This window comes from Lutra lutra, chromosome 3, assembly GCF_902655055.1.
Source record: "Lutra lutra chromosome 3, mLutLut1.2, whole genome shotgun sequence".
Taxonomy (NCBI): domain Eukaryota; kingdom Metazoa; phylum Chordata; class Mammalia; order Carnivora; family Mustelidae; genus Lutra; species Lutra lutra.
Window position 1 is genome coordinate 39,078,668 of NC_062280.1, and position 13,390 is coordinate 39,092,057.

Genomic DNA, 13,390 nt, shown 5'->3' on the forward strand with positions numbered 1-13,390 from the left:
CGAGATCACGACCCGAGCTGAAGGCAGCGGCTCATCCCACTGAGCCACCCAGACGCCCCAGCAGAACAGACTTTTAAAAGTCCCGATTTTGTGCTCTGTTGCTCCACCACTCGCCAGGAGCCGGCCCCTCCCCCCGCGATCTATCTTCCCGTCGCTTTGGATTCACTTCTCCACCAGTCCTACCTTGCAGAAAGTGGTTGATTTTCTGTTTCTAGAGTTGCTGTTCTTCTTCTCTTCGATCTCCCGTTGGATTTGTAGGTGTTTGTAATCTTTAGATAAGCTATTTAGCTGATCTCCCGCTACCTGAAGTAGTCTCAGCCTGCTACTACTCCGCCATCTTGACTCATCCTCAAATGTTTGATATTCTTGTGATATTATAAATTTATACTGTTTCATGTCACTATTAACCACATCTTATCCTTTATAAACTAATTTTATAATGTAGGATAGCATTTCTCTTCACATCTATAGGGGGAGAACTGGTTTTTATCTTTCTGATATTTTTTTTCCTCTTAGTTGTTAAGTATTTTCAAGGTTAAACTTTTATCCCATGGCTTTCCTTTTTTCTAAAATTGTTTTGTTGGAGTATAGTTTATTCCATTGCTTTTCATTCCTTTGTTCACTCCATCTCAATTTTGTTTAAATTTAATTTTTTTAATTACAAATGATATGAGGGAGAGATGATGCAACATGGGGGGTTAAGGGGTAGGAGAAGAGTAAATGAAACAAGATGGGATTGGGAGGGAGACAAACCATACATGACTCTTAATCTCACAAAACAAACTGAGGGTTGATGGGGGGAGGAGAGTTGGGAGAGGGGGGGTGGGGTTATGGACATTGGGGAGGGTATGTGCTATGGTGAGTGCTGTGAAGTGTGTAAACCTGGCGATTCGCAGACCTGTACCCCTGGGGATAAAAATATATTGTATGTTTAAAAAAAATAATAAAATTTAAATTAAAAAAAATATTTCAGATATGTGAAAGTATCTTTATAATGGCTTCGATCCACACAGATTGGAATAGACTTTTTCAGTCCCACACTTAAGTCTTTCTTAACCTTCATGCTTTCTTCATCATGTCTTTGCTTATTATTTCAATTCCATTTATTCTGTCTCTGCTCAGCCCTATTTACTTTATATATGTTAGTTTTTCCCAGCTTACTGTTCATATAAATCTTACAGCCTCCACAAGCATCTTGGAATCTTGATGACCATTTTCACATGGTATTCTTCCTTCCTAGGACATCCACAGAAGACCAGTACAATGATGACAGACTTGTCTATGAGACTCTATTCAAACATTTCAAAAGACACAAGGTGGAGATTTCAAATGCAATAAAAAAGCCATTTCCTTTCTTTGAGTGCCTCCGGGACCGTGAACTCATCAGCAATAAAATGTATGATGTAAGTGATGTTTATTATGTCACTCTTTGGTAAACTGGCCCCAAATGGAGTTATATTTTGATATCTTGGACCCAAACGTCAGGCACAACTAACTGACTAAGGAGTCTCCTATGAGTGGGGACTTTTTCAAGTATTGTTGCAGGTGTTACCATAAGGTAAAAAGGTAAAGGAGAATTAGTTGTCACCAGAGATAATCCCGCTTCTCACTGAAGGAAAGGTGCTTTGTCCTGCCCCCTGGAGTTGGGCTGAATGGCATAGCAAATGGGCTGAATCTGAAGCAGAGGTGCTCCATAGATGTATAATGCCTTGTAGGAACACGTAGAATATAACATAAACTGAGAATTAAAGGTAATATTAATAAATTGATGTAAAACTTAAGTGAGTTAATTTAATAAAATAGTAATTGACAGATATCATTTCAGTGGGCATCAATTTGAGTGCTTAGATCTGAGAACATTAAAATCTACAGGGAATTGATGTCCTATTGGGAAATTTGGGAATTGATGATTATTATTCTTTTGCTAACACTTTTCAGTTTTAGGGGCACCTGGATGGCTCAGTGGGTTAAACCTCTGCCTTCAGCTCAGGTCATGATCTCAGGGTCCTGGGATCGAGCCCCGCATCGGGCTCTCTGCTCAGTAGGGAGCCTGCTTCCTCCTCTCTCTCTCTCTCTCTCTCTGCCTGCCTCTCCACCTACTTGAGATTGAAATAAATAATATCTTTAAAAAAATAATAATTATTAAAAAAACACTTTTCAGTTTTAGGGCTTTTTTGTTTTGTTTTTTTTCTATTTCTCTTTCTTTTTTTGTGGTATTTCTGGAGTCTTGGAATTTGGGTTTGATTTTATCAATAGGCATTGCTGAACATACAGAGATTCATGTCTTCTCTTTGCCGTGTGAATATACATTCTCTGTGGCCAAATTCACAAAAGGAGACAACTATCACAGGGTTTCCTTGAGTTCTTCCAGGCCAAGTCCATCCTGGGGAAAGGGTAAAGGTCATCCCTGGACCAGGACAGCGGCTCATCACCTCTTAGTCTATTCCTAAAACATCTGGCCAGGTTCCTAAAGAGCTACACATCATTTAACTTCGAACCCACTGTTATTCTTCAAAACTGCTCTTACTTATATGTAATGTAGATGAAGGTGAAGAGAGATCTGTTTCACAAGTGAATGTTTTTGAGGAGGCAGGATTTCCTTGTTTCACGTAGTATCTAAACAAATAAATAGAAATTCTAAAACTTTATGAGAAGATACCTGTGGAGGGAATTGGAAAACATTACCCATGAAATCACTTTCTAGGGCTCTTCTGTAACTTGGAAGTCTGTATTTATATTCTCTCCATTCAATATTTTTTTAAGGATTGTCAAGATTCTTGTAGAAACCTGGTCCCTGTACCAAGAGTGGCGTATAATGTTCTCAATGAACTGGAGAAGACATTTGACCTGCCACTTCTGGAAGCATTGTTCAGCGAGGTCAACAGGCAAGAATACCCTAATTTAAATCACATTTACAAGAGCTTCGAATTTGGTAATTGGATTTATTATCTACCTTTTGACATCCAGGGCCACTTTCTTTTTTTTTTTTTTTTTTTTTTTGGACAAATATAAACTGAGAGCCTACATTGTTCCACAGGCAATGCTGGGGCAAGAGGGATATAACAGTAGAGAAAATACAAATCGTGAACCTTCTCAAAGCTATGGTATAATAACTATGGTACAACAACCACCTAGAGTAGAGGTCTGCTTAACTAGGCATTTAGACTCACAGGACAATCAGAGCCAAAGTGGCTTCAGATTTACTTAGAAGGACAAATGATAGGAAACCCAGCATCCCCACAGGGCAGCATCAGTTGCTCCTCTTCTGTGGGACTCCTTGTGGAGACCCACACAGCGGTCCACCAAGGTGACTACTACTCGCCTTGAGTGTCTGTGGATATAGGCTGCACCCTGGCTTAGCAGCACCATGCCCATGTAACAGTGCTCAGTCATGTAACAGCGCTATAGTCGTAACGTTTGGGAACCCTACCAGGGACAAACCAAGTTGTAAGTGTCACCACTTTGAAGGAAGACCAAAGCCTGCTTTGTAATCTGTAGATAGTCCCTCCCCATCCACATGCAATTTACCATTCGTTTTTAACTCTATACTAGGGCCAAACTAGGTATTAACTAGGCCGATGTTGGCCTAGTAGAAGAAAACCCACCTTCATCAGGTTTCCAAAGTAATGAGCCAGAAAGTTAACCCAAGGTCAAATTTACACTTAAAGAAGGAGAATTGGTTTCGTTAACTCTTTCTCCACAAGGGGTGAAACAAACATTATTCAAATAATCACAAAACTAAAGGCTTAATTCTCAATTTTTTTCCTGGGAAAACATTTTTATTTTATTTTAAAAATAACTTTATTTTAATTTATTTTAAGAACTGCAAGAAAGAGAATGCTCTTTATATATCTATATATCTATATATCTATATAGAGATATATAGATATTTTAACTTGACTGGCAAACTTTTTATTCCAGCACAGTTTGGTGCCAGTGGTGTTCTCCAGATAAGGGATAAAAACATAAGAAGAATGTCGCTGTGTCCTGAAGAGGGCTGGCACTATGCAATCAGGCATGGAGTGTGAAAGGACTTAGTGTGTCCTCATAGACAAATTCAATTTGTCTCAGAGAGTGAGAAGCAGAATGTGGAGCTGATTCATGAGAGATAAGTTTGAAGAAAATTTTAGGAAGTTAACCATATAAAGCTAAGCAATTGAAATGTTATTAGTAGGCAATAAAGAGATATCAACAGTTTTTATAAACAAGGAAAACATTAAAAAGCATGTATAAAGCATGTGGTTTGTCGACTTGTGTCAGTAGTAAGCCTATCTAATTAAAAACAAAATAATTTCAACAGCAGGTCAGTCCACTTTGAAATGGAATAAAGGCAATTGTCAATATTATATTGGTAACCAGCATGTCCTGGGCCATGGGAACAGAGGGAATGGTATATACTTGTACTGCCCACATCTCAGGGGCTCTGATTCTCTTCATGGACTGCAGGCCCCCCCCCTTTCCAGGTTCAGTGTGCACATCGCCTATATGTGGAGCTACCTGAGCTGGGGTGCCCTTCACCTACACTTGTTCCCACTCACCTGCCCCTGGGAGATGGCAGCAGTTGCCTCCCCCACATTGTTGTCCACGGGAGCTGTTCATCAGCGACCCAAAGCCCAGAATCTGGGGACTGTGGCCTGGGGTGCAGCACCCTCTCCTGCTGCTCAGTCCCACCTTCATCCCATGCTCAGAGCCCCCTGAGCCCCCAGGGGACCACCTACACGCACACAGACCCCCTTCACCTTTCCCTTTGTTCTCCTTGAATCTTCCACCTGGTTTTGCCAGGGTCTGAGGCCAGGTCCTGGGGCGACAAAGCATCCGTGGCTCCCACTATTCCGTGCAACTCACCCGTGCAGGTCCTGCCCCAGGAGGAGCTCCTGCCATGGGCACTGGAGCAGCAGGTTCCCTGACTCTGTGGGGTCCCCTCCTCCCTGAACTCCCCACAGACATCCTCTCCACCTCCCTCCAGGCTTCCTAGTTTATTTCCTTCCTTCCATGTGTGCTGGGTCACCTACAGGCAGGTGCTGGGCTGGTGTCCCTCCCTCCCCTGATTGGCGACCTCCCCAGCCCTGGGCAGGCCTGTGGGGAGATCCTCCAGTGCAGCTATCCGTGCTCCCTGCTCAGAGCTGCAGAATGTCCTTCCTCTGTTCCTGGTATCTGGGCCTCTGGGAGGTCTGTCTTGCTCCTCCAGGTGTCCTCTGCTTTGTCTCTTTGGGAAGCGCTCACCTTCCCCACCCCAACCCTCCTCTTGTCTAGCAGCATCTTAAGAGCAGCTGGACTTTTTCTTTCATACCTGTGGGTCTCTCTGAGAGCCTAGCTCTTCCCCAGAGGAAATACTTATTTCTTCCTTTCAGTTTGAACAGTTCAGAAACACATTTCACAAGAGTAACAGCATCATGATGATTCCTTACATTGGAGTGGCTCCTTTCTGTGTGGGAAACATAGACTCTCTTGCTGGGAGTTCCCTTTTCTATCCCAGGGATGATGGGGGAGCTTTACAAGGAGGATCAGAGGCACTGAGTTTGAGTGACCTGAGGCTTGGGAGTTGTTAACTGTGTAATTTCGAGGTGTTGTTCCTGGTCTCTGATGGGATCCCTGTTTCCTCCTTCTGTCTCCCTGTCTTCAGCGATCCAAGAGAAAATTAATTACCAAGAAAGTGATGAAGAAGAGGTGGACAACAGTCCTAATACCCAACTGAGCATTGAACAAGGTGACTGTAACCCGATAAACACTGATTCTCATCCGCAAAGAAGAAAAGGAGAAAGGAAACTCAGCCCTGAGTCCTGAGTGTATTTGGGGAATCAGGGAAGAAGTGTTAAGGACCAAGGAAAAGGCAGGGAGGGGTGTTTGCATGAGTGTCTAAGTAGAGGCCAAATCCTGGAAGAGTAGCTATGACAAGAGACCATTGGCTTAATAACCAAGACAAAGGGACAGAATCTCAGTGTGAGAGTAAACCAGATTTAAGCAGATGCGCTGTCAGGAAGTAACTGTGATTTAGAAAAGTCCCTGTAGGAAAAGATCCGATGTGAAGCTGTAAAGGGCCATGGTCAAAATCAAATGATGGCGGAAGGGCTGATTTCAATGTGGAGGATGTTGTTCAAGAGCCCAGAGAGTCGAGAGGAAAGCCAGTCACACAGAGAGAGAAAAGAGGAAGTGGTAAAAAGATGGAAGGGAGGGTGTGGGTACTTTGAGTGAGAGAAGGAGGGAAATGAAAGAGAAGAAAGCATTAAAAGACACAATAGAAATAGCTGTGTTATTAACATCTCACTGGTTGAACATTTATGGGGACAGTTGTAGGTTTAGTGGTCAGGCTACCATTGGAGGTTGGCATTGCTTATGTGCCCATTTTACAGATAAGGAAATTGAAATCCAGAGGCTGTGTGTTTTGTTGGCCTAGGGTCAGATGAGCAAGGGTGAACCCAGGCCTTCTGAACCCAGAGCCTGTGTGTGTGTGTGTGTGTGTGTGTGTGTGTTAATGGAAGTAAAAATTCACATAACATAAAATTAACCATTTTAAAGTGTATGGTTAATGATATTTGGTGCATTCACAATATTGTGCAACCACTACCTCTGTCTGGTTGCAAAACATTCTGATCACCTCAGAAGGGAACTCCATATCACTCCCTGAGCCCCTCTTGCCTAGCCTCTGGCTACTACTCATCTCATTTCTGTCTCTTTGGATTTACCTATTCCATACATTACACGTAAATGGAATCATATCAACACGCCCTTCATGTCTGGCTTCTTTCACACAGCTTAGTATTTTCAGGGTTCATCTATGTTGTGGCATGAATGTGGTTCTTCATTCTTTTTTCTTGGTGAAGAGCATTCCCTTGTATGGATATATTCATCACATGTTGCTTATTCATTCTTCAGTTAATGATGGGTGGTTTCTACCTTCTGGCTGGGACAGAGCCTGCATTCTTAATCCTGTACTGCCACTCCAGTATTCTAATGGGAAAGACAGAAGCATGAGACAAAAGGGAAATGTATGCAGAGAAAGATACAGAAAAAAGAATACCAAGAATGGAAGGAGGTAGAGGAGAATTGGACATGGAATCCTCAAGGAAAGGCCAATGAGAAAGACAGAACAGATGTGTAGAGGGAGGGTATAGAGGAAGAGGAGGTGGGGATGAGTCAGCAGGGCTATGTAGCACCTAATTCCACTGGTCAGGGAAAGCTCTGGGAACAAAGGCAACTTCACTATGGCCATGGGAGTCAGGATAAGCTATCACCAGTTACTCAAGTGCTTCGAGTTGGACATGCAGTGAGGTGGTCTGGCTGAGACCCTTTTAGCCCGGGGTGCAGCTGACCCCATTCCTCTACTCTGCCAGTTAGGGTCTGACTGCAAGGGTTGCATGGGATCTGTCAAGTCCACATGATCTCTGTATGGCTACCTGGAGGAGATCTTCAATTCTTGCTTTATAAAAAATGGGATTAGGGGAGAATGGCACAGAGAATACTTCAATTTCTGAAATGAACTTGCAATTTCTTCCCCCTAGGAACTTGTGAAAACTCTTATCGAAGCCTGACCTCGTCATGCCCCCAATCCTCATCTTACCACGGTCTGTTCCTGTTGACTGTATTCTGATCCTTTGTGTTTTTGTCCCATTCTGGAATGTGCTGAGATGTGGTGGGGGCCGGTGGGGAAGGGGGTTGCAGGGGTGTGTGTGTTTTTTTAATCACTGATTGCCCAGAATTTCTGTCTTTACTTCTCAATTTCTGTAAGGAAGTCCTGGGGTGTTTGCCCTAGGATTCATTCCTTACCTTCCCCTGTTCTGCTCTGCCCTCTATCTCTGGCCACTGGCCCCTGTGGACTTACCTGCTAGCTCCCTTTGTTGCTGGCTTCCTGCTGGGTTGCAGACATGGGACACTAACAAGATATCAGAGAACAGGAAAAAGGGAGAAGCTGGATATTTCCCCATCACTGCCTTTGTCTACAAATCTGAAAGTGGCTGCATCTCATCCATGATACCACTTCCCACCAAGCAGGCCAGCCATGGACCACCTTCTATCCACCCAGTGACCCTGACCTCGGAGCACACCCTTGGTCCCTCCCACAGTGTCCTATTAAGTATTCTTCTGGTCACTGCATTCTTCTATTTGGACTTCAATTGTATATATCAATTGTATAACCAACCCCTGGATGGAATTCCCTGTGCTGCAAAACCTTAGAGTGATTTGTATTTTCTTGTTGGACCCTGATTGATGCAGAGGGCAAATAAAATATCTATGAATTAAAACATGTTTTAGGTACAACCCCATCCAAAAATGGGCCCTTGGAGAACCTCTGTGAACCAGAGCAGATAAATGGAAACAGAACAGATATAACCAGTGACAAAAATGATGCACAAGAAGTCCAACAAGCAAATGAGGAATATGCCCAAGAATCTGAGCCAGCAGGTAAGACTGATTGCCTGGGTTTGCATGATTGTAGAGGCCTAAGCAGTCCTTGTTGGTGGCAGAGAATGGAGTCATGCTGAACTTAAGGAAACATCTATTAACAAAGAAGGGAAGCTCATGCAGATATAGAGAAGGCAAGAATGTAGCTTGATATATTGATGGGAGGAAGGAAATTAGGAAGTGTTAGCTTTTGCAAGCTACTTATTTTTTACTGGATTAAAAGCTGGTATTGGGTGAGATCGGAATTGCCAACTTCTACAATTTTCCTGCTGATAAAAAATGCTAAGTGAACTAATTTGTACTGTTTAACTGAAAGAGCAATATTTGCCTACATGTAATGGAAAATATACAAAATATGTTCCTGGTGCTTTTAAATTTTCTCAGTGTTGGAATACCTCTTATTGATAGAAAAGTTGCAGTGCTAGGGGATGAAAATGTATTCTGACTTTAAGATCTTCAAAAGCTACTAAGAAAATTAAAGGAGTACACAGACAAATAAAATACAAAGCAAAATAAAAAATATGGGCTGTGAGAGACATGGGCACATGCTATAGAGATTTAAAGAGAAAAAAATATTGTTTCTGGCTAAGGAGCAAGGCAGAGAAAATCAGGACATGCTATAGTAGTATCAGTTTGCATACAGCCTCAGCAGAAGAAACTGGATATTAAGTTTAAAGATACCCAAATTTGAAGAAAAAGAAAATTTCACAGTATACATTTAAGTGTTGGGGCCCAGGGCACGCTGCCCTAAAATGTGCCATTTAGGCATAAAGATTATTTTGAGTTAAAATAAACATGTAGCAGATACAGGAAAGGTGCTCTGCCTTCTCCATAACTGCCTCAATATACCCTGGAAAGGAGAGCCTATTCCAGGAAGAGAAATACTAACAGAGACTCCGCTTGACCTAAGAAAGAACTTACCTGTATAATAGAACAATGTTACATGTTTTTCCAAACATCTCCTTTGACTTTCTTGCTAATGACTTTTCTCCCCTCTGTATCCTCAGGCCCCTATCCCTCTCCCAAGCTCATATAAGCTTCATGTTGTCTCATGATGTTTGGAATCCCATGTCCATGTGGATTCCCCATATGTATGCCTATTAAATTAGGTTTTCCTAAATTAAAAAAGAAAAAGAAAAGAAGAGAAAAGGAGAAAAGAAAAGAAAAAAAAGGGAAAGGAAAGGAAAGGAGAGGAAAGGAAAGGAAAGGAAAAAGGAAAAAGTTAGGAAGGATAAATGAAGAGACAAAGGGTGAAAAGTTACAGTGCCCCATGAGGGAAGAGAGACAGAAAGAAAAGTTCAAAGTAGTCAGGGAGAGCTTGATCACAGAATCACTGAAGCACCAACACTTTCATGGGGTAAAGGTTAAGGTGGCAATATATTACAGACAAGCTGTAAAGAGAAACATGAGAAGAAAAGAGAAGTCAAGTGCGGTGTAACAAAATGCAAATAGGCAGAACAGGGAGGGCTCTGCAGGATCTCAGCTGTGGTCTTTTTTATCCTCAGAGTCCTGTGAACAAGAACCCATCCAAGTGAATAACGGAGACACAAGAGAAGACACACCCATCCCATTGCCCTGTGATGGAAAAAGTAATTATCACTTATCTTACCAATTTTCTAATTCTATCTTTGTTTTTCTATGAGAGCAAAAGCTTTCCTTTGTTCTCTGATACTAACCACCTCCCTGACCCTAACAATATCCAAGATCCACAGCCTTGTGCACACCCTCTGGCTACTTCTAAGTCATGTGAGATGCAAGGGGGAAAGAGAGCTGAGCTCTTTGATGAAGGGCATGTCCCTGAGGAGAGAATACAGAGAGAGAAAATACTAAAAAAGTGAATCAAAGAACACCAAATGACAAAGTACAGGAACAACATGGGCTTTAGATAAATTGACATAGAATCTAAACAGTACCATTTTTTGGAGTTAGTGAAAAGAAATAAGTTGCAACTTGCTTCTCAGAAGTTGTAACAGAAACATGGAAACCATGCATGATACTGCTGGTCAGATTTGCAAGTACAGAAGCTCTGGTGAAGGACTTTTAGAAAAAAAGTGGGAATTGGAGGGACTTGGAGTGGGGGGATAGTGACACAGGAGGAGAACTTTGGTGATAACTGGAATGCTTGAGATGAGAAAAATGAATAGAAAGACAAAAATCAATATAGAAGAGGCATACAGAAAGACACACTAATAATTAAGAAACAGAGATCAAGTAGGAGAAAGTAGGAAATGTAACAGAGGATGGATAAACTGAAAAATCTGGTTGGGGAGAGCAGGGCTAGTTCTGGGATGAGGCAAGGAGGTCCTAGGACACATGGAAAGAAAATCTTATTTTTGGTATTTTCTTGTCCCCTTGGCACCTCTTCTGACTCACCCTAGAACCTGCTGGATCCTGGGAGATAGTGATAAAGAATGTTGAGAAAAAGAGTATGAATAGAGAAATAGACAGAAGGAAATTAATACCAGTAAATAGAAAAAATAGGGAGGAGGCCTAAAGAGAATGAGTAGAGGATAGGTTAAGGGACCATGAGTGAAAAAGTGATAAGAGAGTGGACCAAATAAAGAGAGAGAAGACAAAAATGGAACATTGTTCCATTTGAAAAGATGATCACCAGAAAAAAGACACAGAGGGCTCTTCCTAATACCACTGAGAAGACATCATTAAGCTGTATACAATTACCAAAATGACCCTTTCGCTCGCTCAGAAAAAAAAATGGGCCTGTACCCAAGCATCTCATGTCTCCATGGCTTCAGTCACCACCTGTGACCTGTGGATTCCTACACACACCTCTGCTCCAGAACTATCTTCAAGATGCATTCCTTTAAGTGCCTGAAGACTTGTAATCAAAGATCTGAAATTCATTTCTATTCAGAATCTATATTAGTTACCTGTTGTTGTGTAAAAAACAGTCCTGAAATTCAGTGGATTAAAATAACCATTACTTTATTTGCCATTGCTGTCAATTCCAACTTCAAAATATGTCCAACCTGCCCATTTCTCTCCCTGTCCAGGATGCTTACGCTAATTCAGATTCCTATCACTTCTCGCTTCAAAGTAGAGGAACTTTCCTGCTGGCCTCCTCCCTCCTATCTTGGTCCCCTCTATCTGTTCTCCATACTTCAGCTCAATGAGCATTGCAAAAGTGCCAACCAGTTCATATGGCTTTCCTATTTAAACCTAGTGCCCTCTTGTGATCCTCAGCATGAGGTCAACATAACTTGGTGTGGAGTGTTGAAGGGTACCTCCCATACAGTTGCATAATCTCCCCCGACACTCTCTTCCACCACATTCCCACCATTCCAAATTCTGCTTGTTTACTTGAATTGTCAAGCTCTCTCAATTATATCTCTGCCTTTGCACTGTATACGGTTTGGTATATAGTTCCAAAATTGAAAATACACATAGCTTGTGACTTGGCAATTACATTCCTCAGCTGAAACCAATAGAAATGCACACTATGTTCAAAAAGAGAAAAGAAACACACAGAAAAGCAGTATTATTCATAATAGCCAAAATCTTGAAACAGCAAGATCCAATAATAAAAAAAAATAATTTTTTTATGGTTTTATTTTTTCATGGCTTATTTCTACAATGGAATACTATACAGAAGTTAAAAAGCAAAATAAATACAGATGATTCTCACAAACATAATGTTGAGAAAGGAAGCCAAATCGTCTCCCTGCCCCCACCAAATGACAGAGACAGAGAAAGAACAAATGAGGGAAGGGACATAATTCAATTTATACAAACATGTATATTTTGGAAGGGGCAAAATTAATCATAAGTAGTATTAAAAGTCAGGATGAGGGGCGCCTGGGTGGTTCAGTGGGTTAAAGCCTCTGCCTTAGGCTCAGGTCATGATCCCAAGGTCCTGGGATCCAGCCCTGCCGCGGACTCTCTGCTCAGCGGGGAGCCTGCTTCCTCCTCTCTGCCTACTTGTGATCTCTGTCTGTCAAATAAATAAATAAAAATCTTAAAAAAAAAAAAGTCGGGATGAGCATGTTGTTAACTTGAGCTACATGCTGGAGACAGTCAGTGGGAGGCATCACTAAGAGGCTCCCAGGGTATGAGTAATCTTCCATTTCTTGACCACAGTGACAGTTACCCAGATATGCTTACTTTGTGATGATTCAAAATTTATGATTTGTCCATTTTTTTCAATGCACATTTTACTGAGAATATAATTTTTATTTTTAAAAAAGAGCAAAAAGTGGGGCTCCTGGGTGGCTCAGTCAGTTAAGCATCTGACTCTTGGTTTCAGCTCAGGTCATGATCTCGGGGACGTGAGACAGAGCCCCACGTCGGCTCCATGCTCAGCACAGAGTTTGCCTGAGATGCTCTCTTCCTCTGCCTCCGCTAAAATAAATAAATAAGTCTTTAAAAACAAAAAAGCAAAAAATAATTCATCAAAGGATGAAAAGAGAAAATAAAAACAAACAAAAACCCCCCCAAACCAGAGAGGCACAGAGAAAGGGACACAGTTAAGAGCAGGAAAGAAGGGGGTGGGGGAGCGGAGCTTCACCCCTGCAGTGGATTTACAGAGAGAAGGACTTATCGATAGTAGTGAACAGTGTGTACTCCCTTTGGGGAAGACAAATGAAAATTCTTCATTCATTACAATTTGATCTAGGCTCACCGTTATCCAACCATGGAATCCAAATCAATTCCTGTTCTGTGCATCTGGTGGATATAAAGAAGGAAAAGCCATTTTCCAGCTCGACACTTAACCAGGCATCTGCCGTAATAGGTAAGGCTGACTGGAAGAGTGTGTAATTTGAGTCACCAGTTCCAGGCAAGGGGCTGAGACTTGTCATCAGGGTCCATTGAAGCAGCCCAGTTGACCTTGGATGGAGGCAAGAGGGGAGGAAACAGCATCATACACAGTGAGCTCCACAGGAGAAAATCCCAGTAATCAGAAAAAGACAGAAATAGTAGATTTAAGTACTAACGTATGGAAGATGATTTCTAAAGCGAAAGAAGAAAGTATTGC

At 41.9% G+C, this 13,390-nt stretch overlaps 1 protein-coding gene across 17 annotated transcripts in view; it reads left to right on the plus strand.

The window, feature by feature from the left end:
- The window catches only part of SP100 (SP100 nuclear antigen), a 101,254-nt gene that overhangs the window by 37,162 nt on the left and 50,702 nt on the right, over positions 1-13,390 (plus strand). For 15 of the 17 annotated variants that reach the window (XM_047721244.1, XM_047721245.1, XM_047721247.1 and 12 more), the window contains exons 2-8: positions 1,241-1,403; positions 2,764-2,932; positions 5,624-5,707; positions 7,500-7,562; positions 8,251-8,400; positions 9,906-9,989; positions 13,031-13,147. In XM_047721244.1, the coding sequence (XP_047577200.1) occupies positions 1,241-1,403; positions 2,764-2,932; positions 5,624-5,707; positions 7,500-7,562; positions 8,251-8,400; positions 9,906-9,989; positions 13,031-13,147 (830 nt within the window). The remainder of the gene's footprint in view (positions 1-1,240; positions 1,404-2,763; positions 2,933-5,623; positions 5,708-7,499; positions 7,563-8,250; positions 8,401-9,905; positions 9,990-13,030; positions 13,148-13,390) is intronic. The other 2 variants (XM_047721249.1, XM_047721256.1) reach the window with 2 other exon arrangements.